The sequence below is a fragment of the Lathyrus oleraceus genome, chromosome 6 (genome assembly GCF_024323335.1).
Source record: "Lathyrus oleraceus cultivar Zhongwan6 chromosome 6, CAAS_Psat_ZW6_1.0, whole genome shotgun sequence".
NCBI classification, from domain to species: domain Eukaryota; kingdom Viridiplantae; phylum Streptophyta; class Magnoliopsida; order Fabales; family Fabaceae; genus Lathyrus; species Lathyrus oleraceus.
The window spans coordinates 113,014,342-113,039,041 of NC_066584.1; the positions used below are offsets into that span (position 1 = coordinate 113,014,342).

Genomic DNA, 24,700 nt, shown 5'->3' on the forward strand with positions numbered 1-24,700 from the left:
AGATGACACTCATAATCTCGCGGTTTCCAATCATGAAAGAGTATCTGTCGTCCCGTCTGGCCTTAACCAAGCGCTGGGCTCGACAGGAATCAATATCCATAGAGGGTATCAGAAAGGGTTGTAGAGTTGCAAGCTCATTATTTAAACCTAGTGCGCGGGCTACGGAGGTAACTAGACCTCCTATACAAAAAATGGTGGCCCCTCTTGCGCAAAGCAACTGCAAATGAGTCAGCATGAAAGGAGTCGCATTGCCTCGTATCGGTGAAAATGCGGCGTGTAAGAAGAAAAGCTCTTTGGAATTCACCCTACCGTTGTTTATTTAGCCAAAAATTATGTTGGCTAATATGCGATGCACATAGCGTATGGTCGGGTTATGGATATGTGAGGCTTTTAGCCCTTCCCAATCGGAAGTCCTCTCACCAGTCATTTGTTCCCCAAAACGGAATGCTTCATAATGCCATTCTTCTTTTAAGGTACATGCATAAGCTATACCGTCCCCATAGGGAAAATGTAGCATGTCCCCGAGAGTATCTTGGCTCAGTTTGTAATCCCTATTAAACATTCTAAAACTCATCGTGCTAGAAGAATACCGATCTACCATAGGTGTATAGTAAGTGAAAGAACTTAAAAACTTCAATGTCAGCCTCTCATAGGTAGCATCATTTAACGAACAGAAATGTGTTAAACCTAGTCTATCTAATATCCATTGTACACTACCGAAAAGTCCTAACTTATGTAAGCAAGATTTATCGGCATACCTTGTTGGAGTTACTGAGCGTTCGTAGAACTTCAAGTACCTCCCTCTTTGTAATTCTCCAACTTCACCTTCACTGAAGACGAGGTTTGACAAATCTATCGCTGACCTTCTTGATCTAGCTTGGACTCTTGGAGGCATGATGTGAGTTTGAAGAATGGTTTTAAACTGGGGTTCAAATGAGATTTAGTAGTGTAGTTGTGTTTGGGTGGTGAGAGGTTAAATAGGTGAAATAGAGAGGGGATTTGAAGGGTTAAAGATGAAGGGTGTTGTTGGGGAGTGGGAAGAGTGAGTTAATGAGTTTTGGAAGTTGAAAAAAAAGGGAAAACATGGGGATGCGCGTTTAAATTCCTGTTTTTGAGTTTCTGAGGTCTGTGGCGAACACCATAGGGTTGTGGCGAACGCCATAGGGTTGTGTAGAACTCCACGAACCTTAAACGTAGAAAGTTTGTTTTACCTGCATGACGAACGCCATGAGGGTTGTTGCGACCGCAACAAGCTTTAGAAACATAATTTTTTAATTGTGGTTCAGGAAAAATTTAAAATGCATAAATTACTTCAATATAAAATAATACATGATAAAAATAAAAATAAACTAAATTAAAATAAAGTGACATTAATAAAAAGCGTAGAAAATTTTCTATGTTTTACGTTGATAGCACAACACAATACATAAAAAAACAACAACGAAGAATCATAAAATAAGAGTCTTGGAAGGAAATCCTAGAAAGCACGAAAGAAAACATGAAATGGTGTCCTCCCCCAAACTTAAACAAATTGGTGTCCATAGTGCTTCAGTGTCATGCAGGAACGCAGAAATAAAAATCTTATAGACCAACCACTACGACGATCGATAGGATCGGTAACAGGGGGCATGGAATACACCACTTGGTGAAGATGATCAAAATTTTCGTTAAAAATGTCGATAAAGCCGTAAAGGTATAGGAGAATGGTAGTAACATCAACTCGTATGGCAGCGACTTCAGTCTGAAGGGTCTCCAATGTCAGATTATGGTTATTATTAGAAGTGGCATGAGTAACGGAAGCAAGCGTAGGTGTATCAGAGAGAGGGGGAGGACTACGACATTCATAAATAGGAGGTGTTCTAGAAGGTGAAGGTGACTCGCCCTGGCCTTCTAAATCATAAAGCCAGTTGTTACGGTCGTGCACACTAGTTCGCTCAATGTTGGGCAGGGTGAATTGGTGAACTACCTCATAGCTGATTAACAGCTGGAATTCCCTAGGTCCAAGGTTTGTTACTAGCCTCTTATTAAAACAAAAGGTAATGTCCACCAATCATGGTGACTTGTCCACCAATCAGGATGGGGCCATGAGTGACATGGGCAATCCTATTTAGGTTTGCGAGCATGAAGGTTGCAATATTAACTGGCCTGGACTGGAAAACATATAACACGATGAATAATTCATCTCTAGACACATGGATACTGCTTCCCGGTTTTCCAAAAAGGGTATAAGCTAGTATCATATGGAAATAGCGAATAGCAGGGTTATGGATCTGGGCGGAGTGTCTGGAATCGGTTTCAGTGTGTGTCTCACATGAAATTTTGGTCCAGAAATAGTCAAGTTCACGGGTCATAGATTCATCCTCTTGTGCTATTGTGAAAATGTTGGGTCCATTAGGAACTCCTAACATATTAGCCATTTCACGATGGTTAAAATTATAGGTATACCAAAAAGCCTAAAGGACACTCGTCCTTTATTGAATCGCCTCCCTTAATTAGGGTCATAGAGAAAGGAACTTAGGAACTCTAGTGTTAGTTTGTGGTACGTTAAAAATCTTTTCCTAGTGAAGTTCTCCCACCCAAGTTGGTTGAACATAAAGTTGATGCTCTCCCCTATACCTAAGGTATCCATGGTGTGTACATCAGGGTATTTGGTCAGTGCCACCTCTCTCTTAAAAATAGTTTCATAATGTTGCCTCTATGCCACGTTCCTAAAAGTAACAACCATATTATCTACATTCTTCATTCCTAAAATTAGTATGAAGTTAGTAGCCTGAAAGGAGATATGAAAAAAAGTTAGTACTGATCAAAACAAGTAAACCGCTTATTTGGGAATTAGTAATTAGTAGCCGTGGGTTGCCTCCCATACAACGATTTGTTTAATGTCGTAAGCTCGACACAAATTAACAAATCATTAAGTTGTTGAGAGAGACGGCGACTCGCCCAACTTTAGACTAGTATAAAAATCTTTATTGTTAACACAATGATAGTGTTTCAGACGTTGTCCGTTCACTAAAAAGGCTTCGTTAAATTTACCTTTTATTTCTATAGCTCCATTTTGAAATACTTTGGTTACTTTAAAAGGGTCGGACCACCTAGAACGTAATTTTCCTAGAAAAATTCGTAGCCGGGAGTTAAATAGCAAGACTAAATCCCCCTCGTTAAACTCTCTCCTTGAGATACGTTTATCATGCCATTTTTTGTTTGTTCCTTATAGATTTTGGCATTCTCGTAGGCGTCCAATCTCAGTTCCTCGAGTTCATGCATCTCTAAGACTCTTTTTTCACCCGCGGTTGCATAGTCCATATTTAGGGCTTTAATGGCCCAGTAAGCCTTATTTTCTAATTCAACGGGGAGGTGGAAAGACTTACCATAGATTAATTTAAACGGTGTGGTTCCTATGGGGGTCTTATAGGCTGTACGATATGCCCATAGAGCTTTGTGAAGCTTAGAGGACCAATCTTTCCTAGAGGTCGCAACTGTTTTTTCTAATATTTGCTTGATTTCCCTATTGGAAATTTCAACCTGTTCACTTGTTTGTGGGTGGTAGGGCGTTGCTATTTGGTGTCTAACTCCATATTTAAGTAACAATTTCTCGAAGATTTTGGAAATGAAGTGGGAGCCTCCGTCGCTAATGACTAGCCTCGGTATACCGAATCTAGGAAATATTTGATTCTTAAAGAGCTTTATTACAACTCGCATGTCGTTTGTAGGTGAAGCTATTGCTTTGATCCATTTTGACACATAGTCTACAACGACGAGTATGTATTTGTTACCAAAAGAGGATGGGAATGGGCCCATGAGTCAATGCCCCACACATCGAAAACTTATACTTCCAAGATACCTTTTTGAGGCATCTCATCGCGTCTAGAGATGTTTCCAGTGCGTTGGCACCGGTCGCAGCGTATAACCGTGAAGTGGACATCTTTCCACAGGTTAGGCCAGAAAAAGCCAGATTATAAGATTTTTGCGCAAGTTTTCGATGTGCTATCATACCCTTCAAAGGGTGCACATTGGCAATGATGTATGATGTTGCCAACTTCCTCCTCTGGGATGCATCGACAAAAGATACAATCGACGCCTCTTTTGAAAATAAGTGGCTCATCCCAGTAGTAGTGTTTCAAGTCGTGGAAGAGTTTCTTCTTCTGTTGGTAGTTAGCTCTGGAGGAAGTACTCCGGCTGCTAAGTAGTTGACAAAGTCAGCGTACCACGACACGATAGTTTTAGTAATTATGGCCTCCACAACGTCATCATTTTCTACGTCTTTAAAGGTTAAAGGGTAATCAATTGTGTTATTTTCGATTTGAGCTACAAGTCGATCATATGGGAAATCATCGTTGATTGGTTGTTGCTCGATTTTCATATTCTCGAATCTAGACAAATGGTCAGTAACAACGTTCTCAGTTCTACTTGCGTAATAGATCACATGAATTTTTTTATCAGTTCTCTGACCTAGGACCACGCCTACAGCATAATCACTCGCGTCACGCATTATCTCAAAAGGTCTGCTCCAATCAGGTGGTTGCATGATGGATGTAGTTATTAGGGCATTTTTCAATAATTCGAACGCCTCTAGACATTTTTTGTTAAAGAAGAATTCCGCGTCTTTCATTAATAAGTTGGTTAATGTTTTTGTTATTTTAGAGAAATCTTTAATAAACTGGCGGTAAAAACCGACGTGTCCTAAAAAGCTTCGGATTTCTCTAACAATTTTCGGGGGTTGAAGGTTTTCTATAACCTCTATTTTTTCTTTGTCTACTTCAATCCCCTTATCGGACACTATGTGTCTGAGTACTATCCCTTATCTAACCATGAAACGGTATTTCTCCCAATTTAGCACAAGATTGACCTTCATACATCTATCAAGTACCATTTCTAGGTTTTTTAGACAACCTTCAAAACTCTGCGTACAAATGGAAAAGTCATCCATAAAATCCTCGTTGATATCGTCTATATAGTCTGCGAAAATTGACATCATGCACCTTTGAAATGTTGCGGGAGCATTACAAAGTCCAAACGACATTCGTCTGTAGGAAAATGTACCATAAGCACATGTGAAAGTTGTCTTTTCTTGGTCATCGGGATGGATGGGAATTTGAAAGAATCCTGAGTAACCATCTAGATAACAAAAATGAGAGTGCTTAGCTAATCGTTCGAGTATTTGGTCGATGAAAGGTAAGGGGAAGTGATCCTTGTGAGTGGCTTTATTTAATTTTCTATAATCAAAGCACATCCTCCATCTGGTTACTACACGTTGAGCTACAATCTCTCCATTTTCGTTATCGACAACCGTAACTCCACCTTTCTTAGGTACTACATGTACTAGACTGACCCATTTACTGTCAGATATGGGATATATAATACCTGCTTCTAATAACTTCAACAATTCTTTTCTTACAACATCGCTCATAATCGAGTTTAGTCGTCTCTGGTGTTCTCTAGTGGTTTTCGAGTCTTCTTCTAGCATAATGCGATGCATGCATAGAGAGGGACTAATTCCTTTTAAGTCTAAGATGTTGTAGCCTAAGGAATTAGGGTATTTCCTTAGGATATGTAATAGTTTTTCAGTTTCTATTTGTCCTAAATCGACATTGACTAATACTGGTTGCTCAAGCTCTGTGTCCAGTAATTCATATCTCAGATTTTTCCGTAGTGTTTTAAGTTCTATAGATGGTGTCTTCGGGCATGGCATTGGATTTGGAGTTAATGCTAGACATTCCCTTAAACTGTCATCTACGGGTGGTTCTTTGCATTGGTCGTCCTCAAGAATGGGTGGTGTTGGGATTTTTAGGATTTCAGTATCCTCGAAGGGTTCCATTTTTATTTCTTTTATGCACTCATCAATGATGTCCATAAAACAACATGTGTCGTCTATGGAAGGTAATTTCAGAAATTGCGATAAGATGAATTCAATCTTCTCCTCTCCCACTTCGAAAGTCATTTTTCCTCGTTTCACATCTATAATGGCATCGACGATTGTTAGGAAGGGTCTTCCTAGGATAATTGGGATGTTAGAATCTTTTTTGATGTCCATTATTATGAAATCGGTAGGGATGAAGAATTGACCAACTCGCACGGAAATGTTCTATAGCATTCCTATGGGATACTTAACAGAGTGATCTGCTAGTTGGAGAGACATTCTCGTTGGTCTTAACTCTCCCAATTTGAGTCTTTCGCAGATGGAAAGGGGCATCAAACTCACACTAGCTCCTAAATTCCAGAGGGCTTGGTCTATTATAAACTTCCCTATTACACAGGGTATGGAAAAACTGCCAGGATCTTTCAATTTAGGTGGCATGTTATTCTGAATGATAGCACTACACTCTGTATTAAGCGTCATTGTCTCATCGTCCTCAAGTTTCTTCTTGTTAGATAAGATTTCTTTTAGGAACTTGGAATATGAGGGCATCTGTGTAATAGCTTCAGTGAAAGGGATGATAATATTAAGCTGTTTCAGGAGTCCAACAAACTTCCTGAATTGTCCTTCGGTTTTGGACTTAACTAGTCTTTAAGGGTAATGAATTGATGGTTTATATGGTGGTGGAGGCACATAAGGTTTCGCCTTCTCAACCTCCTATTTAGTTTCATCATTTTCCTCTGGTTTATCAGGTTGGCCATTTTTCTGAATCATCGGCGAAATTTGTGTTCTGGGATCAACTGGTTCGTCTAACTCCGTCCCACTCTGCAATATGATAGCATTAGCTTGACTTTTCGGGTTAGGTTGAGGTTGACCAGGGAAAGTTCCAGCTGGAGCTGCGGTAGTTGCTTGTTGCTGGGCTACTTGAGAAATTTGCGTTTCCAACATTTTGTTATGAGTAGCCAAAGCATCTACCTTAGTTGCTAATTGTCTGACTAATTTCGAGGTATGGACGTTCTGATTCATAAACTCCTTATTTTGTTGCGTTTGAGAAGCAGCAAAGTTCTCCATCGTTAACTCAAGATTAAATTTTCTAGGCATTTGAGGAGCGGCTTGAGGTGCCCTCTGAGTTGGCTTCTGGTAACCAGAAGGCATTTGATTTGGAGCATATAAGGCGTTGTTATTCTTATAAGAGAAGTTAGGATGGTTTTTCCAAGCTGGGTTGTAAGTATTGGAGTACGGGTTTCCTTGAGCATAGTTTAACTGGTCTGGTGCAATGCCTGCTAGTAATTGGAATTCGGAAACGTTGTGTCCAGGTCCCCCACATATATCGCAGCTTGGGGCTACGGCATTCGAAACAATGAGATCCCCTAGATTCTTCCCTTTTTCTTCTCTTTTCTTTACTTATACATGAGCTTTGCATCAACAAATACCTGAAACAGGGCACCAACACCGACATAATACATAAAACATAAACAAAATAATACTAAAATGCATCCGAATCGAGTAAAATAAGTGGTATAGTTTCACGTTACCATCGCCCCACTAGCAGACAAAAATACTTAAAAGGAAGAGAATTAATCTCACGATGGATGAACTTTACAAGTGAGGAAAGAAAGACATGATCTACATTAACCCGAGTAAGACTATTATTGAATAAGTTCACTCGAAGACCTGATGCCATATAAAAACCTCTAAGAATAACCTTAATATGCCATAGATTCTCCAAGGAAGGTTCAACCACCAGGAGAGTATCATCAGTATACTAAAGTTGCGACAACACCAATCCGAAAGTACCAACCCTAAACACAGGGTAAAGACCAATCTCCTTTGCCATTGCGACCAAGCCACTAAGCCCATTAACCACTAGAAGAAAAAGGAAGTGATCTAGAGGATCTTATTGTTTCGAACCATCTTTGGATGCTAATATCTTGGGTAAGACACCCATTAACCAACACCGCATGATTACCAACAAAAACAGAATCTCTCATTCAAGACCTCCATTTCTCACTAAACCCGAATCTGATTAACATATAATTCAGGAAGTTACAACTAATTGAATCATACGCTTTCTCAAAATCCTCCTTAAGAATGATGCAAGCTCTTTTAGTTTTTTTGGCCAAGTCAACCACTTCATTAATAGCCACTACTCCATCAACCAACATTCTACCCTAAAGGAAAACAATTAGTTAGGGGATATGAGCTTCTCCATGATTAACCCAAGTCTAATGCCAACACTTTAGCCACCAACTTATACATGGATCCTAAAAGAGAAATAGGTCGAAAATCTCCCAAGCGAGAGAGATATTTAATCTTAGAGGTCAGAGTCACAAAATAATATACAAAGGTTCTAAATGAAATTGATCAAATATGATCCCCATTTAAACTTTAAGAAGATTTCAGAAAATTTTTAAAAAGGAAAAATTAAAATCATACGGATTTGGACTTTACTTTTGTTACCATCACACTACAATACTGCATGATCAAGTTCCTGAAGATTAAAGGGGACCGATAGAAAAATTATCATCATCCGAAAGAGAGTGAAAAACTACGTCATCTAGACAAGGACTATCAATAGGCTTTGATATAAGAATTGTAATATGAAGGTAATGAAAAAAAATATTTTAACAACACAATGAACCATCATATTACAATATCGTATGATCATATACATTTTCAAGGCTTGATAATTAAATATAACTAAGAATTAGATATAGCCGTAAGTTAGGAACATGTATCTTTTGTATTTTCATCCTTCGCACCTTAAGTAGTTTAGTGCTCTGTGCCCTAATGCTCATCTTTGACCATCTAAAATGGTCTGTAATTGTTGAGGCAGACAAGGGACAAAAATAGCTCCTTTTTTGTATGAAATCATACTCTTCCCGAGCTTGATCGAGTAGTCTCAAAAACTCAGGATCACTCAAGTACTCCAATCCAATGATAAACCTTTTTACTTCTCCATTCTTCACTGCAATAACAGCAAAATATCCTTCCCTAACATCATCTGCCACCAACTCTTCACTGAAACCGTGCCTTTTGTGTACAAAGTGTGAAATACCCTTTTGGATCTTCTCAACAAAAGAATGAACCATCTTCACCTAATTACTGTTGATAGAATATTTGATGTTTTACTTAGTGAACTTGGAAAGCTTCTAATTTTTTGAGCTTGGATACTAGCAACATTCTAAGTAAGGGTGTTTATACTGTGAACATGCGTAGTTGTTGGCGTGTGGTTGTAGAAGCTGTAGACATGTATTCATTATTATTGAATGAATATTATTGATATGTCAACTTCTTTGTTCCCCATACGCGCTAAGCAGCTTGTATTTTTAGAAGAATGGCAAGATTTTGTTGTCCTTGTCCCTACTATCAATGTATAGTAATCATACAAATAATAATATCCAAGAGTGTAATACAATAATTTGCTTGTGTTGAATGGAAGGTGTCTTAACAGCCACGACTATCATTCTTCTATGATCATTCGTTGTGAATGAATGCATGGAGTCTCCTATACTTGTCTTTGAGTTCAAGATTTGATGTGGACCAGAAATTCCCAAGCACAATTCAAAGTCTTTGACAGTATGTTTGGATTGTACATAACTTAAATATATTAAAAGTGAGTTGTAAAAGCTGGAAACCTTAATTGCAATTTTGACTCTTTAGTATTGCACTCTAGTATTGCAGTTGTGTGATTTTAGATTTCCATTTTTTAAAGCAATTCTCGTCTTATATTTTTCTTTGTGATTTAGTAGCCCTCTTTCTAATTTTTTTTAAATAAAATCTATATTAATGTGTAGTGATATAATTTTATTCAACTCCTAAGAAGGGATAATCCACGAAAAAAATAATGGAGGTGAGGCGCATGAGTAGTCATACGGTCGTCCGTAAAAGGGCCATAAGGCTGTCTGGATTAGGCCTCCACTATCCATTCACTCAGTAAACGTGCGTGATGATGTGGGTCCATAATGATTGACTGAAGAGTGTCAGTCAAAGGGAAAAAATCATTGTCTCCATAATTCAAGGAGACTAAGTCCTCTCATGACCACTTTCCCGATCATGGAGCTAGGGCATACCCGCTCATGAACTATGCAACCCAGGCCCACGAGAGGTTGATGACATATCATAACTTAACCAACAATACGCATAATACAAAACCTATCACCCGACGTGAACTGACCACTCTGACCTCCATATAGCGTTTCTTGCCGCCATGGGAATGCCCTAACCACCACAATTGTTATAAACCTACTAAGGCCTATGAGTATTCCTTATCCTTGTAGGGGCCCCATGCACACCTGTACTTTTTGACCAGTACAGTGGCGCCCACCGTGGGATCCTGGTAAAACTAATTTGAGGCACATATTATTCATTACAATAACCATACTCACTGCTATATTCCACTCCTCTACCATATCATCCTCAACCATGGTTAACAAGAGAGCTCCATCCCTTATGCCGAAGGATACAAGTGCTAGCATTGATGCAAACTCCCCAACGAAGATGTGTGCCACCATGGATGAACTACACCATCAACATTAAACCCTAGAGGAAAACATCCTCGATATCCGATAGCGGAAACAAGAGACCAATCACTAAGAGGAAATGGAAGTGTTGGATCCTTAGCCACTCTCAGACGAAATATGGGAAGCTCCTGTCCTTGAAAGATTCAAGCCTCCCTCTTTTTCCAAGTTTGATTGGCGCAGTGACCCTTACGAACACGTCAACTCCATCTACAGTTAGATGGCCATCATCAGAGCGCGATCAAACTGTTGGATCCTTAAGAGGGATCTTTCCTACCCTTAGAGGAGATCAAACTGCTAGAACCTTAAAAGGGATCCTTGCCGCCCTCAGAGGCGATCAAACAGCTGGATTCTTAAGAGGGAAACTTACCGCCCTCAGAGGCGATTAAACAACTAGATGCTTAAGAGGGATACTTGTCGTCCTCAGGGGCGATCAAACTGTTGAATCCTTAAGAGTGAACATTGTCGCCTCTCAAGGCAATGAGAATATGTTGGACTTCCACATAAAGATCATTGTTTCCTCTCAAGGAAATATGATTATGTTAGATTCCATAGGAAGATCCTTGCCGCCTCTTAATAAAATAAAAATATTCACCAATTCCACATGAAGATTCTTGTTGCCTCTCAAGGCCATACAAATATCTTAGACTTCCACAGGAAGATCCTTGCTGCCTCTCAAGGAAATACGAATGTGATAGAATTTCCCATGATGATCCTTGCTACCTGTCAATGAAATACATGAATGTTGTACTTCCATAGGAAGATCCTTTGCTCCCTCGAGGGAGATACGAACAATTTCAGTTAAACTCCCTTCTTGAAGGACTCAGAGTTTTCTCGGGCGTGATCCAACATACAAATCTTGCCTAAGAGGAACGATCGGAGTCTAGTAGGAGAGACTTAACCGAAGGTCTTGTTTTTGGGCTTGATAGAAGTCTTTCCTAAAAGGTACCACACCTTGCTTGAGAGACTTAGAGTCTCATCAGCCATACTCAATATACCTTTGCTTGAGGGACTAAAAGTTTCCATCAAACAGACTAACTAAACTCCCTCCTAAGAGACTTTGAGTTTCCTCGGGCGAGATCCAACATAAAAATCTCTCCCAAAAGGAGCGATCAAAGTCTAAGCCTGAAAGAATTAACCAAAAGTCTTGTCTGAGGGCTTTATAGAAGTCCTTTCCCATAGGTTCAACGCCTCGCCTGAGAAACTTGGAGTCTCATAATCCAAGCTTAATATACATTCGTTTGAGGGACTAAGAGTTCCCATCAAACAAACTAACTAAATTCCCCGCCAGAGAGACTTGATGTTTCCTTGGGAGGGATCCAACATACAATTCTCGCCCAAGAGATGCGACCTAAGTCTATTCTGAAATACTTAAATAATAGTTTTGTCTGATAGCTTAATAGAACTCCCGCCTAGGAGGTCAAACGCCTCGCCCGAGGGACTAAGAGTCTCATCAGTCAGGCTCATCTAAAGTATCACTTGAGAATCAACTAAAGTCTTTCCTGAGACTGAACTAAAGTATCACTTGAGAGACTCAAATAAGAGTCTCCTCATTCAGGCTCATCTAAAACGCCTCGCCTGGGGGACTAAGAGTCTCATTATTCAGGCTCATCTAAATTCTCGCTTGATAATCGACTAAAGTCACGTCTGAGACTCGACTAAAGTCTCGCCTGAGGCTAAACTAAAGTCTCACCTGAAGGACTCGATTGAGACTCTCCTCAATAAGGGTCATTTAAAATGCCTCGCTTGGGGACTAAGAGTCTTATAAGTCTAGCTCATCTAAAGTATCTCCTGAGACTCCACTAAAGTTTTGTCTGAGACTTAACAAAACTCTTTCCCGAGGGACTTGACTGAGAGTCTACTCAGTTAGGCTCATCTAAAACACCACAACTGAGGGACTAAGAGTCTCATTAGTAAGGCTCATCTAAAATAATTTTTTGAGGGACTAAGAGTCTCATCAGATAGGCTCATTGGATGCATTTCCAATAGGCTTAAGCTCCCCCGATGCAAAGTCAATTATGCACTTCTCCCTTTACCAATCCCTCATGCTTGAGGGAATGTGTTGTGATATAATTTTAATGGGCCCATAAGAAGGAATAACCAACGAAAAGGAATGGAGGTAAGGCTAAATGGCAAGGGGAGAGCTACCCTGCAAAGCCATATGCCTCATAAATAGCCATATGGTCACTCGAAAAAGGGTCTCGAGCTAACCTCGAGACTGAGTGAAGATGGTCAGTCAAAGTGAGAAAACGACTCTCTCCATAATTCAAGGAGACTAAATCCTCCCGCCAACAATTTTCCAGTCATGAAGCTAGGGAATAACTGCCTATAAGCTATGCAACCCAGGCCCATGAGAGGATGAGGACATATCATAACTTAACCAGTAATATAGATAATACATAACCTCTCACCCCACATGAGTTGGCCTCTCTTACCTCTATAAACACCACCATACAAGGTTTATCGCCGCACGGGCAAGCCTAACCACCACAATTGTTATAAACCTACTAAGTCCTATGAGTATTTCCTTTCTTTATAGGGACACCACACACACCTGTTCTTTTTTACCTGTACAATAAGATATTTTTTGACACGTCACTCAATTTAGTTGACTTTTCTGATTCAATTTTTTGGACATTTCAAATTTTATTTTTAATTTACAAAAATTGAAATGAAAAATAAACCAACTTGACATTATGAATAGGGCTCTGTATGGTTCTAAAACCAAACCAAACTGAACAAAATATATAGTTTAGTTTAGTTCTTAAAAGGACTTTAGTAAAACCGATTTATTTTTTAAAAATTGAATTTTATTTGGTTCAGTTTTATTTTAAATTGATTTATATTAATATCTTTTTTTTTTACTTGAACCAATTCAAAACTGAATTTTTCACAAAACCAGTTTGAAATCAGATTTTTTTCAACTGGTTTGAAATACAAATTTTCTTAGACCAGGTTTAACTCAAATTTCTTTTTACACAATTTTTAAACCATCATTTTATTTCTTTATCCTAGCAATTGGTTGAATGATTTTGCGGCTCTAAACTAATGAGATCCATTAGAAAAATCTCACTTAGATTAAAGGGAAAAATGCAAGAATATAAATGATATTTTAACTCAAAGAGCCACTAATTAAAGATACTATTAAAAAAAATCATTTCAAAATTGTACATGAAAATACCAATTATACAACTGATTTAAAGACGATGTTCAATCTAAAAATGATTTTTTTACAAAAATAATTCACTTTTTCAAGGAAATTCCCAAAATACCCCGGGTTTCAAAAAAAAATCTCAAACTACCCCATTTTTAGGAGGGGGCGCCAATTGAATTAGCGTCTCCTCTTAAATACTTGAATGGAGGCGCCAATTGGATTGACTATGGCAGATGCCCTAGCCAATTTGGGTTGACGCCCCTGTGTAGTACTTAAGACGAGGCGCCAATTCAATTGGAGCCTCAGTGTAAAATGATATTTTTTTGGTAAATGATATACGTGATAGATAAATTTGATATAGGACCAATTGATATTAATAAAATTTGTCGTTTACACAAAGAAACCTAATGGTGATGACCGGGATCACCTAACCGACCTCCGGTCCCACATCCTCTAACTATCCTAACCCGTGGCCCTAACCCACGTTGATGATCAGGTACCGGTGTTTGAGCATCTGAGGGGCCAGGAGCGCCACTTCCAACTACAGGAGAATGCCTGTTGAGGTAGTCAGACAAGTCGGCATAGTCTTCAATATGCATCGATGGTGTACCGCCGTAGCTGAGCTCATGACCCATGCCAGAGAAGTTGGGTTGTGGTTGACTCATTGATGGGCGACCGAGACGGTTGAAGGGAGACATGAGTGTGAACGATGCATCAAGGAAAGGTTGGAAAGGTTGTTGGGGTGTTTGGTAGAGATAGGGTTATTGGATGTTTTGGTTTTGTGGGGTTTGGGCTTCTTGGCTATGGTAGGAGGAGGGGAAGTTGGTGTTGAATGATCATTGGGTGTTCTGGCTTAGGAGACTTTGGTAAGGTGATGGGGTGAGTGCGAAGCGATGTTGAGTCTTAGGTTGATGGTTAATTTGTTGGTGGTGGTATGGGGTATGCTCTTGGTATTGGGGTTGGGTGTATGGTATGTTTTGGTTGTATGTTTGTGTGTTGGTTGAACGAAACGTTTGACGGATAGGGGGTTGTGTGTATCTGGTCTAACACTGTTGTTGGGGGTTTGATGTTGAGGTGTTAGGTGTGTAAGTCATCTGGCGTGGGTCGTACAAGTACATATCCTCGGCTATGAACTAAAAACCAACCGATCTGTACCAAGCCATATAAGTACGACTTGGTTTTTCTTCAGTAGGCATGACTGCGTCAGTTAACACATGGTCATGACGGTGCTTCCATTTGCGACACTCCAATCTTGCGAAGCTTTGCCATGGATTGAAGTTCCATTGGTCGTTAACTTTGCGCATATGCCATTCTCCTAGGCTAGCTGGGGGAACTGGGATGTTTTAAGGCATACCAAACTGCAGCTTCACACGATCACTATTGTGCATCTCCACATTTGTGAACCGTATTATCGGTGTGCATGCAGTCCATACGGCTGCGTCTTCAGCATTGACCTGATGGTCATTATCCAAATTAAGGTATGGACGCCAAATAAACTGAAATGTGAAAGAAGATAGGATTATAATCTAAGTAGAAGAAGTTAAAAAAATATAACGAAATTATTAAGTTATTTTCCTTACGTCTGTCGGTCGAAGGTGATCCAACAGGTTGCGATACTGAGTAATACAACGTCTTGGACATCTGTTATAACTCATACCACGTGCAGACCATCTACACGAAAAAGTCAAAAAAATATTAGTTAGAGATAATAATATTTAAAGAAGTAAGTAAAGATATAGAAATTTAAACAACTTACTTTTGTGCATATGGAAATGTGAAAGGGTTGTTGTTGACGGGTGCTAGGGACGGTAGTCTTGACCAACCCTGTGCTTGTAGCAAAACAGCACATCCAGAAAATGTAGATGTGTCTTTGTGTGAGTTTTTGCACAAGGAGCTATAGAGATAGGCTAGACAAGCAGATCCCCAACTGTAACTTCCTATTCTATCTACATGTCTAAGTAAAGGTAAATACATAATATGCATGCTAGAACCACTACCTTCGGGAAATAAAAACGAGCCAATTAACAACATAATGTAACACCTATTTTTATTATCCGAGCATCTTTGGTAGAATTCGCATCTAAGTATACGCACTTTCTTCATCATCACATTCATGTACAACAACCATTCTTAAAAGAAAGAAAAAACGAATAAAGAGATAAAGTAGAAATACCAGAGATTGAAGAATGGTTTGAAGCTCATAAATCCTCTTTAAAGAGAAATAAGTTGCTTTAGTGGATGATTAAGCAAGAAGAGGAATACAGGACTTTAAATAAGGAAGAAGTCCTTTTTAACACCTCTAACATATGAGGCATTTGGGATGTCTGAAGAAAATAAGTTCCCCACAAAAATCATCATCACAAGAGAAAGAGAATATATGGCAAATATACGCCCCCACGTCTGCCATGATTTCCCACGTCACCAAGCCAGGTCTATAGAACAAACAAAGGTATGTTAGGGCCGAGTTGTACCTCGATCCCATGATGGACAAAAAATGTGTCGGGATTCTTTTGTCCGAACATTTCACTCTTTCATATTTCATTCTCGGGGGGCTTATGTACATCCCGGAAATTATTTTGACCGGTCGATGTGTGAAATCAGAAGAAGTCTGTGATGAAATATGGATGGTTTAGAAGGAAGATGGGCAATGGTCAAAGCTAGAAAATGGACTACTAGAACACGGGCTCGCCTAAAGGATATCTGAGATATAACCCGGTCTAATAAAATCATCGTCTTGCCGGGTTAAGGGTCATGTTGGGCCGAGCAGGAGAGCCTCGTGTTGTCGGGTATGGAAGTCGAATAGACTGAGATAATAGTCTGACGAAGGGCCGTCATTTGGATACAGTCTCAGAAAATGGAAGGTCATAACGGTACCATAATGAAGCAAAAGTTACAAGTCATGAAGAGGTGAAATTAAATGATAAAGTGGCGGCAGTTTTCAAGGCTTTGAATGCAGGAAGGAAGAGGAAAGGGTTTTTGATGATTGTTGGGTGAGGAAAGGGCTTATATAAGGGACATCAAAAAAATGAAAAAAATAGAAGAAACAAAACACCTAAGAAAAACATTTACAGACATGTATAACCAATCATTTGAGGCTCTCCCTTACTAATATCGAAGAAATCAGTCTTTTAGTGTTTTTAGCAAATATATATATATATATATATATATATATATATATATATATATATATATATATATATATATATATATATATATATATATATATATGAGAGTTAAAAATACTTAAGAGTATATTGTAAAATTAATTAGACATTGTTTGAATGAGTTTTAGTTTTTAGATTTTAAAACTATTTTTTTGTAATTCAAATTTTTAAAATGAGTTTTGAAGAAAAAAATTGTTTCGTAGTTCTATTTTTAAAAACAATTTTAAAGTTATACAATATTATAAATTTATTATTAATAAAAACAATTTTAAAATTGTATAATATTACAAATTTATCATTAATAAAATATGTATATTTTTTCTTGTTTTTTTCTCTTTCTTATTGTCAAAGTTCTACTATTTTAGTTTTCAAAACTCTCAATTAAAGAATAGTTTTCAAAAATAATTTTATAAAATTAAATTATTAAATAAGTTTTATAATTTTTAAATTTTTAAAAAACTAAAAAATAGTTTACAAAACAAATCAAACGAGTCATAGTATTTAAATTGTCCACATAGAATAGATTACCAAATAAAGAAATACATATCATCACACAATAAGAGTATTGGATTTAGCAAGAGACAACAAATTGTTGGCCCTCCCTTGAAAGTAAAGAGCGTTTTGACTAATGAGATGGAAGTAATTGACCTTTCATGTAGTTGTAATAAATGCATCATACCGTGTATATTAAGTGGATTTGTATACGTACAATCAACATAAATAGCCAAACTTAACACATAAAATTATATTCCAAGTTCTCCTTAATTCAAATACTACTTGTTAATATTTCTCTAATTATTCACCATTTCAAGATGCTTAGTTCTTTTGTTGGGAAGGTACAAAAGAGTTTATCACTGTTTGTACCAAGAAAGCATGCATTGAGTTACTGGAATGAAGATCATGCCACAACCACAACTGAATTGGCTGATGATGTTATGGAAGGTTACTTTGCTGTTCTTGCAAGGAAGGGTGATGAAACAAGAAGGTTTATAGTTGGGTTAGATTACCTGACTGATCCAGCTTTTGTGGGATTGCTTGACGAAGCTTGGGAGGAGTATGGTTTCAGACAGAAGGGAACTCTTGTTGTTCCGTGCACGCCGATGAAGTTGCAGAACATTCTAGATGGTCGGAAAACATAGAGAAGATACAACACCAGATGAAAGGAAGGATCATATCTTAAGAATATGACTCATTAAGAAAAAAGAGATAGAAACAAATATGAGATAAATCAGATTCGTTTCTAAAATTAATTTTCAACGTGGATCTTATCAAATCATATTTTGTCTTTCTCTTAAATGAAGTCATTTATTTCATTTTAGGAGTAGAGAGAATTGATCCTCCTATCCTTCATCTTATGGTCATCTTACTAAAGATAATTAATATATTTGTTTTAATAAATACTAAGTCTAGGAATATCAAAGGTATTTCATGGCTAATGGTATCTGTTCAGAATTGTACCAATACATGTGAGTACGCAGTGGTATATATAGCAAAAGTATTTTAGGTTTTTCTCTTTGGATCTTCAACCAATATTGGTTTCTTTGCTATGTAGGTTTTGAGTTAGCAAAAGTATTTTAGGTTTTTTCTCTTTGGATCGACGAATCTTTGCATAATCAATTGGATATTATTTGTTCCGTAAATATCTTCAACTGAAATATATTATTTTTTTTAATTCAAATTAAAATCTAAATCACATTTAAATTTGATTTGATCTTCACAACTGTCCAACAAATCATATAATCATATTGTTAAATAAAAGCAACAAAATCTAACTGAAACTTCAACAAAAAATTTGTCCCAAAATGCTGCAATCTGCTATGTTGAGCAAGGCGAAGATGTTGTACCCACATGTTGTGACATCGCGTCCAACATGTGTCTCTTCTGCACCAGAAGATCATCTTGAAGTAGCTTGGCAAACTTGAATACTTCTCCATGATGTTGTTTTGCAAAATGCAGTCAATCCAAAAGGAACAACAATCCCCCCTTTGGCAAATTGTGACAAAACAACTCTTCAAGATAGATAATACTCATTAAATTAGAACAAGTGACATTCAGCCGATGTCTTTCCCGATGTTCCAATATTTAGCATATCTTTCCCGATAATCCAACATTTAGCATATTATTAGTACTTACGCAGATGGTCAACACTAAACAAATACCTGTGTAATCTCAGTAACAGCATATTAATCCCTTTTTTCCCCATAATTTGGCAAAGGTTAGTATACCAAATAACACCTAGAGGTCAATCATGCGTAGGTTAGTATGTTAACACATACACAACTAAAATATGAGCAGAACAACCAGAATAACATCAAGAGATGCACAAGCATTATAACCAAATGTTGAAGATAAAGTACAAAGGTATTACTCATTACAATACCAAAAATACAAAAGTAAAGGGAAAAAACTTCAATAACCAGCTCCAACAATCATGTCTTTATCCTGCCAGATGTCTGACACATCGTGGTAGGCATATTCCCTTCCAAAGAATTATCCTTCGGAAGTTTCCTCATATTTTGTATTATCGGAAGATTTTGTCTCCTCGCTCCCCGATGTCTCATCCTTTTCAACTTTTTCTTCATCAGATTCCTATTTCTTTGTCAACTTGTTGAGTAGATCATTCACCTTCTTCTTCCTGAGTGTACTGAATACAATTGAGACTTGAAGATCCTTGGTTATCTTTTCTAGCTCCAACATCATATCTTTTTTGGTGGTTTGGACAACGGAAAAGACTTCTCCCCAGCAGCATGTCTTTGGTGCCTTGATAACTCAATGTACAGGGCATGTGTCCCTATAAACAATTTCTTATTAAAGGTCAGAGGACCGACCCTTTGAATCTGAGCTTCTTGAGAATAAATTATCTATGGATATTGACTTAAAATAATGCTAGTCAACAAGAAAGGGAATGTTATGGGTAACTTTATAGCATATGAGTCAACATGTTTCATGGTCTGATTGAAAACATACTCTCTAAAGTTTATCTTTTCCTTGGTACCTACAAGATATATCATTTTGGCCAGGGTAGTGGAGTCATTGGACCTGTGATTTGTAGGTTCCCAGTTAACTGCACCAATTACATTCAACATAGCATACTTTACACTCAGCTTCCTAATTGGAAGTATCCATTTCTTAGGCCATTTCTAAACATTCCCAGCATTGGTTTCCTTAGCTATCTTGTCTAGGGAAACTTCTCCAGATCCTGCAGACTTACTTCTCTCCAGGTGTTCATTAATGACATATGGTGAGAACCTTACACATTTTCCTCTAACACGCACCTTCTTATACTTTTGGCTCTCTTCAATATTGCACTCAGGTGAGATGTTAGCTATAAATTCCATAACTAGATTTTCAAAGAAAATACCAATATGTGTGACAATATTCATTAATCTTGTAGCCTCTATCATGTTTATAAGATTTATGCAGCCCAGGACTTCTTCACTTAGCTCTCTTTCACAAGCAATCCTCATTTGTATAACAAATTCCATTTCTGGGCGTTTGATTTAGAATGGAATGACACATTATCCATAGAAGAAGCAACAATGTTTACAAGAATCTTCTTTTGACCAACTTTCCTTTTGTAAAAGGGCAACTTGCCTTGGACATCTCCTTCAGCATTTGTATCTGAATCACTAGACATCATAAGTTTTCTCTTCAGAGTTCTCTTTTCACTAGCCTTTTCTTTTCCTTCCTTTTTAGCATGTTCTTAAATCTCCTTGTTTTTAATAATCCCTTTCATTATGCTGATAAGGGGAATGTCATCATCCTCACTGATGATCACTTCTTTATTTGATGTCTTATGAATAGCTTGATCAACTACCACACACTTCTTTCTTTGAACCTATGTCCTTTTTATTTGAGGCTCTTCGTCACTTGAAGAATCAGATTTAACATCTTTTCCATCCAATATTTAATTTAAGCTTTTATCAAGAATAGGTACATTCACAGTGATAGGAGAGGGTTCAGTGAGTGGCACCCACGGTTTACCAGATGTTGTACCATAAGGTCCAACATTAGGTTCAACATGTTGGTCAGACTCAATATAGTCATTAGGATTATATGCACCAATATCTCTCATGACAAAGTTCAAACCATGCTCAGATTGCTCATAGAAAGAAGAACTTACCTTTTTAGAAGTTCTTCCCTTCCTGATCCCATTATGTTTAACCCTTTTCTTTGGGAAATCAATAGGAACGACCATCCTAAATGGTACAACATCCTGAATGGCTTGATTTTTGTCTCCAGGTGCTTGATTCTGAAAACCTAGGTTTTGATGACGCGCATTTTTCTCCTAACATCTTGACCCCTTGGGTGTGAGAGACAAAATTAGGCTCGGATATTTTGTTAGTATCAGATCGGTGCCTGATCTTGGAGATTCTTTGATGATTTTGGAATAGGAAGAGATAGATGGGGGTGTCGCAACCCGAAAAATACGGTATGCGAAGAAACAACCGGCGAGAAAGAAATGACAGAAGAGTCGCCACTGTGCGTTATTTATCCCAAAGGAGGGAAAGGAAACGCTCGAAGTAAACCTGGAGAAAGAAAAGGAAAAGACAAGGTCTCGCAACCAAATCTTGGGTTCGGGAGTCGATTATGCGAAGGGAAGGTATTAGCACCCCTACGCATCCGTAGTACTCTACGGGATCCACTCTTGTTGTTTCTTGTCTAAAGGGTGTGTGTTTATCTAATGTACTATTTACTAAAAGAAGGGGTCAAAGAAAATGACTCGCACGGATGTTGCATCCACTGCATACGTATCTCATCTGAATATGAGAATCAGAGTCTTCGTAGCTCGGCTACCTATGGGTTAAGGATAAGTGTGCTCGCTAAGACATCGCGTCTTATGCCTACGTATCTCATCGGGAATGAGAATCAGAGCAAAACGTAGTTCAACTAAACTACGGGAATAAAGGGTCTCGATTGCAACTAGGGCAAGAGAAAGGGAAGGTCTCAATTGCAACGAGGGCGAGAGAAAGGATCGCAACGAGGGCGAAAGCAAACAAGGATTAGTTGTTAGTCGTTAGTCAAACTCGGCAAGACATCGCATCTTGTGCCTACGTATCTCATCTGAACATGAGAATCAGAGTTGCCGTAGTTCGGCCCACGCACGCCGAAACAAAACAAAACACAAAAGGCAAACCTGGAACCCGAATGCCAATCGCTGGACTTACATCAGCTTCCGAACCAAACAAACCCACACTGGAAACCAGATGCCACTTGATGGACTTATACCGGACTCCAAGCACTCAACAATAGGATACGGAATGCCAATCGCTGGGCTTACATCCATATCCTAACACACACAAGAAGAAACAAGCAATAAGTTACTAAGGAGTCGGGAACTCGAGCCTAGCAACTGTCAAGCAAACACACACAAAAAAAAGGAAAAGGGTGAAAAAGAAAAAAAGGTGCCCGGAGAGATCTCGCACGATCTCCTGCCTACGTACCTCATCTGGTATGAGAATCAGGGCGACGTAGTTCCCCTTCATAGGGGTTGCCATCTGAATATGGACTTACAAAGGAGGACACCAGTTGTGTCAGAGGAGAGTGGGCGATGTGTTCACGTCCTAGCAGTAGGTGTCGCAGCTCGCTGAATCGAGTCTTAGGCAGTTACCTCTTTGCAATAGAACGGACTACATGCCACAAGATCGGAGACGCTCGGAAAGGTCTAGAAGTGGGGAAGCTCTGCCCTAGAGTTGTCATGCAATATGTACTTAAGTGTTAGGATTTACAAATGGGAATATCTACCTAATGTTAGCATGCAAAGGATATGGGAATCCTTCCTATGTTATCATACAAAGGGTTCTATCTAATGGGTGCTACCTAATCGGAACAAGAATCGACGAATGGAGCAAGGAGAAGTGTTAGGGATAAGGGTAGATGGCGATGCATGAAGCAATCGACTTACAAGGTTGATGGCGATGCATAAAGCAATCGACTTACAAGGTTGATGGCGATGCATAAAGCAATCGACTTACAAAAGGGTGGATGAATACGTGCTGGTTCTGTTAGGTTTTGAAAAATGATTACTCGACGTTGGATCGAGGTTTTGATCTTGTTTTGAAATGGTTATCGAATGTTCATTTTAATTCTTGTATTAACAGGTGAATAAAGAATGAAAGAGTAAATTTTATACATTTCATGGGAGAGGGGTACATTTGTTATGAATGAGGGTTGACATGGCAATCAAGCAATATAAGTATATGCCTCATACACCATACAAATAGGCAACAATTAATCAAACAAGTAAGATATAAACAAGTATATAATCAAATCAAATAATCAAAGAATGAAATAATGAAACAATAAACAATGTATGAGTGTAAGTGCAAGGGAACCGGCTCATTGTAAGAAAGCCCAAGAGTAAGCTATGTGAGGTTGATGGCGATGCTTAAAAAGCAATCGACTTACAAGGGTGTAAAAATGGGCTCGATATTAAATCGAGAAAAACATGATTTTTATAGTTTTAAAATGGTTTTGAATTAAAATACAACAACTTTACATTATTAACAAAATGAACATATGAGTGTAATAAAGGCATAAACATAAAAAGAAACTAAAATGCTAAAAGAAAAAATAATATAGCTAAAAGAAATAAAATGCCAAAAAAAAGGTCACACATGAGTATTGAACCCACCCCACTCAAGAACATACACACTGCCCTTCTCCACCAGACCACTCAGGGTTATATGCTACTGAAGTACTACCTTAAATATATAAACCGGAATGAAAAAATAAATAAAAAAAAGATTAAGAACAAAACTAGCATATAAAACCTTTTTTATGTTTTTGTTTATTATTATCTTTTATCTTTGTTAAACAAAACAAATTTGATTAAAAAAAATTAAATTAAAAAAAGAAATGAAAACAAAAGAAAACAGAGACTCGTCTTCTTCTCTCCCAACTCACAAAACGCAACCTTCATCTCTCAATCTCCATCATTCAAACATTCCTCACCTCACGCTTCTTTCAATTTCTCAACGAATCTCTCTCGCACTCGACCTTAAGCTCAGCGAATCAAACCCTCCCAACTCTCACAACATTTCATCAATAAGCACATGAGATGGATAAAAGGAAAGAAGGAGAAGTACTTACAAAGTGTCGTGGTGGTGGCGGTGAAGGGCGTATAGACGCCGGCCTCCAGGTAAACGGTTCTGGGATTTTAGGTTTTCTTCTCAGATTTTCGCCTCCAGCCCTTCTGTGAATAGTGGCCGCCTCTAACCTTTAGAAATTAGGGTTTTCTTCCCCCCTCTCATGAACAGTGGCTCCTATTATATATCTCTCATCTCCTCTGCTCTCTGCTCTGTTTCCTGCTGTGTTGCTGAGCTTCCTCAGAGTAGTGGGAAGTGTCTGTACGGAGGGTGCTTGGAGGTTTTGTCTTTACTCAAGCTAGTGGTCCCTCTTCTCAATTCTCTTCATTTTGAAAACTCTACTGTTGGTAAGAAAACTTTCACTACAGTAACTCACTTAGCTGAAAAGTTTGTTGTAGAATTAACTGATTTTTGGTATTTGCGCTGTGGTGGCATGACTGGTGATAATTTTTTTGAATTGCAGAACGGAGCCGCTGCTTCTGCTACGGGCATACAGGATGCTGATGAAGGAGCACCTGCCAATACATTTGCTGAGGCTGCAGATGTAAATGATGTAGATGAAATTTCATACCCTGAAAGTATCCGAAGAACTTCCTCAGTGTCTAATGGAACTGCTGGTAGAGATACCATTGTGGATGGGTTGGCTTCGTTAATAGAAGTGCTGCGAACAACAGTTTCCTGTGAATGTGTTTATGTTCGAGTGATAGTGATCGAGGCACTGATCCGGATGCAAGGCCCAATCGACTCATTTGAGGAACTAGAATCCATTATCACAACTCTCTGATCCAGCTTGGTCGGCATGCCTATTAAATGACGTATTGCTTACTCTACATGCTCGTTTTAAGGCTTCTCCCGATATGGCTGTTACTCTCCTTGAAATTGATTGAATATTTGCTACTAAAATTTCAGGAAAGGTTGAT

General features: G+C 38.4%; 2 protein-coding genes across 2 annotated transcripts; one reads left to right on the forward strand and one right to left on the reverse strand.

The window, feature by feature from the left end:
- Window positions 1-6,082: 6,082 nt before the first annotated feature.
- On the reverse strand, window positions 6,083-6,406 carry LOC127094294 (uncharacterized). The gene has a single exon (XM_051033148.1). It carries the CDS (start codon window positions 6,404-6,406, stop codon window positions 6,083-6,085), a length of 324 nt encoding a protein of 107 aa, XP_050889105.1.
- Window positions 6,407-17,504: 11,098 nt separating this feature from the next.
- LOC127094295 (auxin-induced protein 6B) lies at window positions 17,505-17,831 on the forward strand. The gene has a single exon (XM_051033149.1). The coding sequence runs from the start codon at window positions 17,505-17,507 to the stop codon at window positions 17,829-17,831; it is 327 nt and encodes a 108-aa protein (XP_050889106.1).
- Window positions 17,832-24,700: the final 6,869 nt, after the last annotated feature.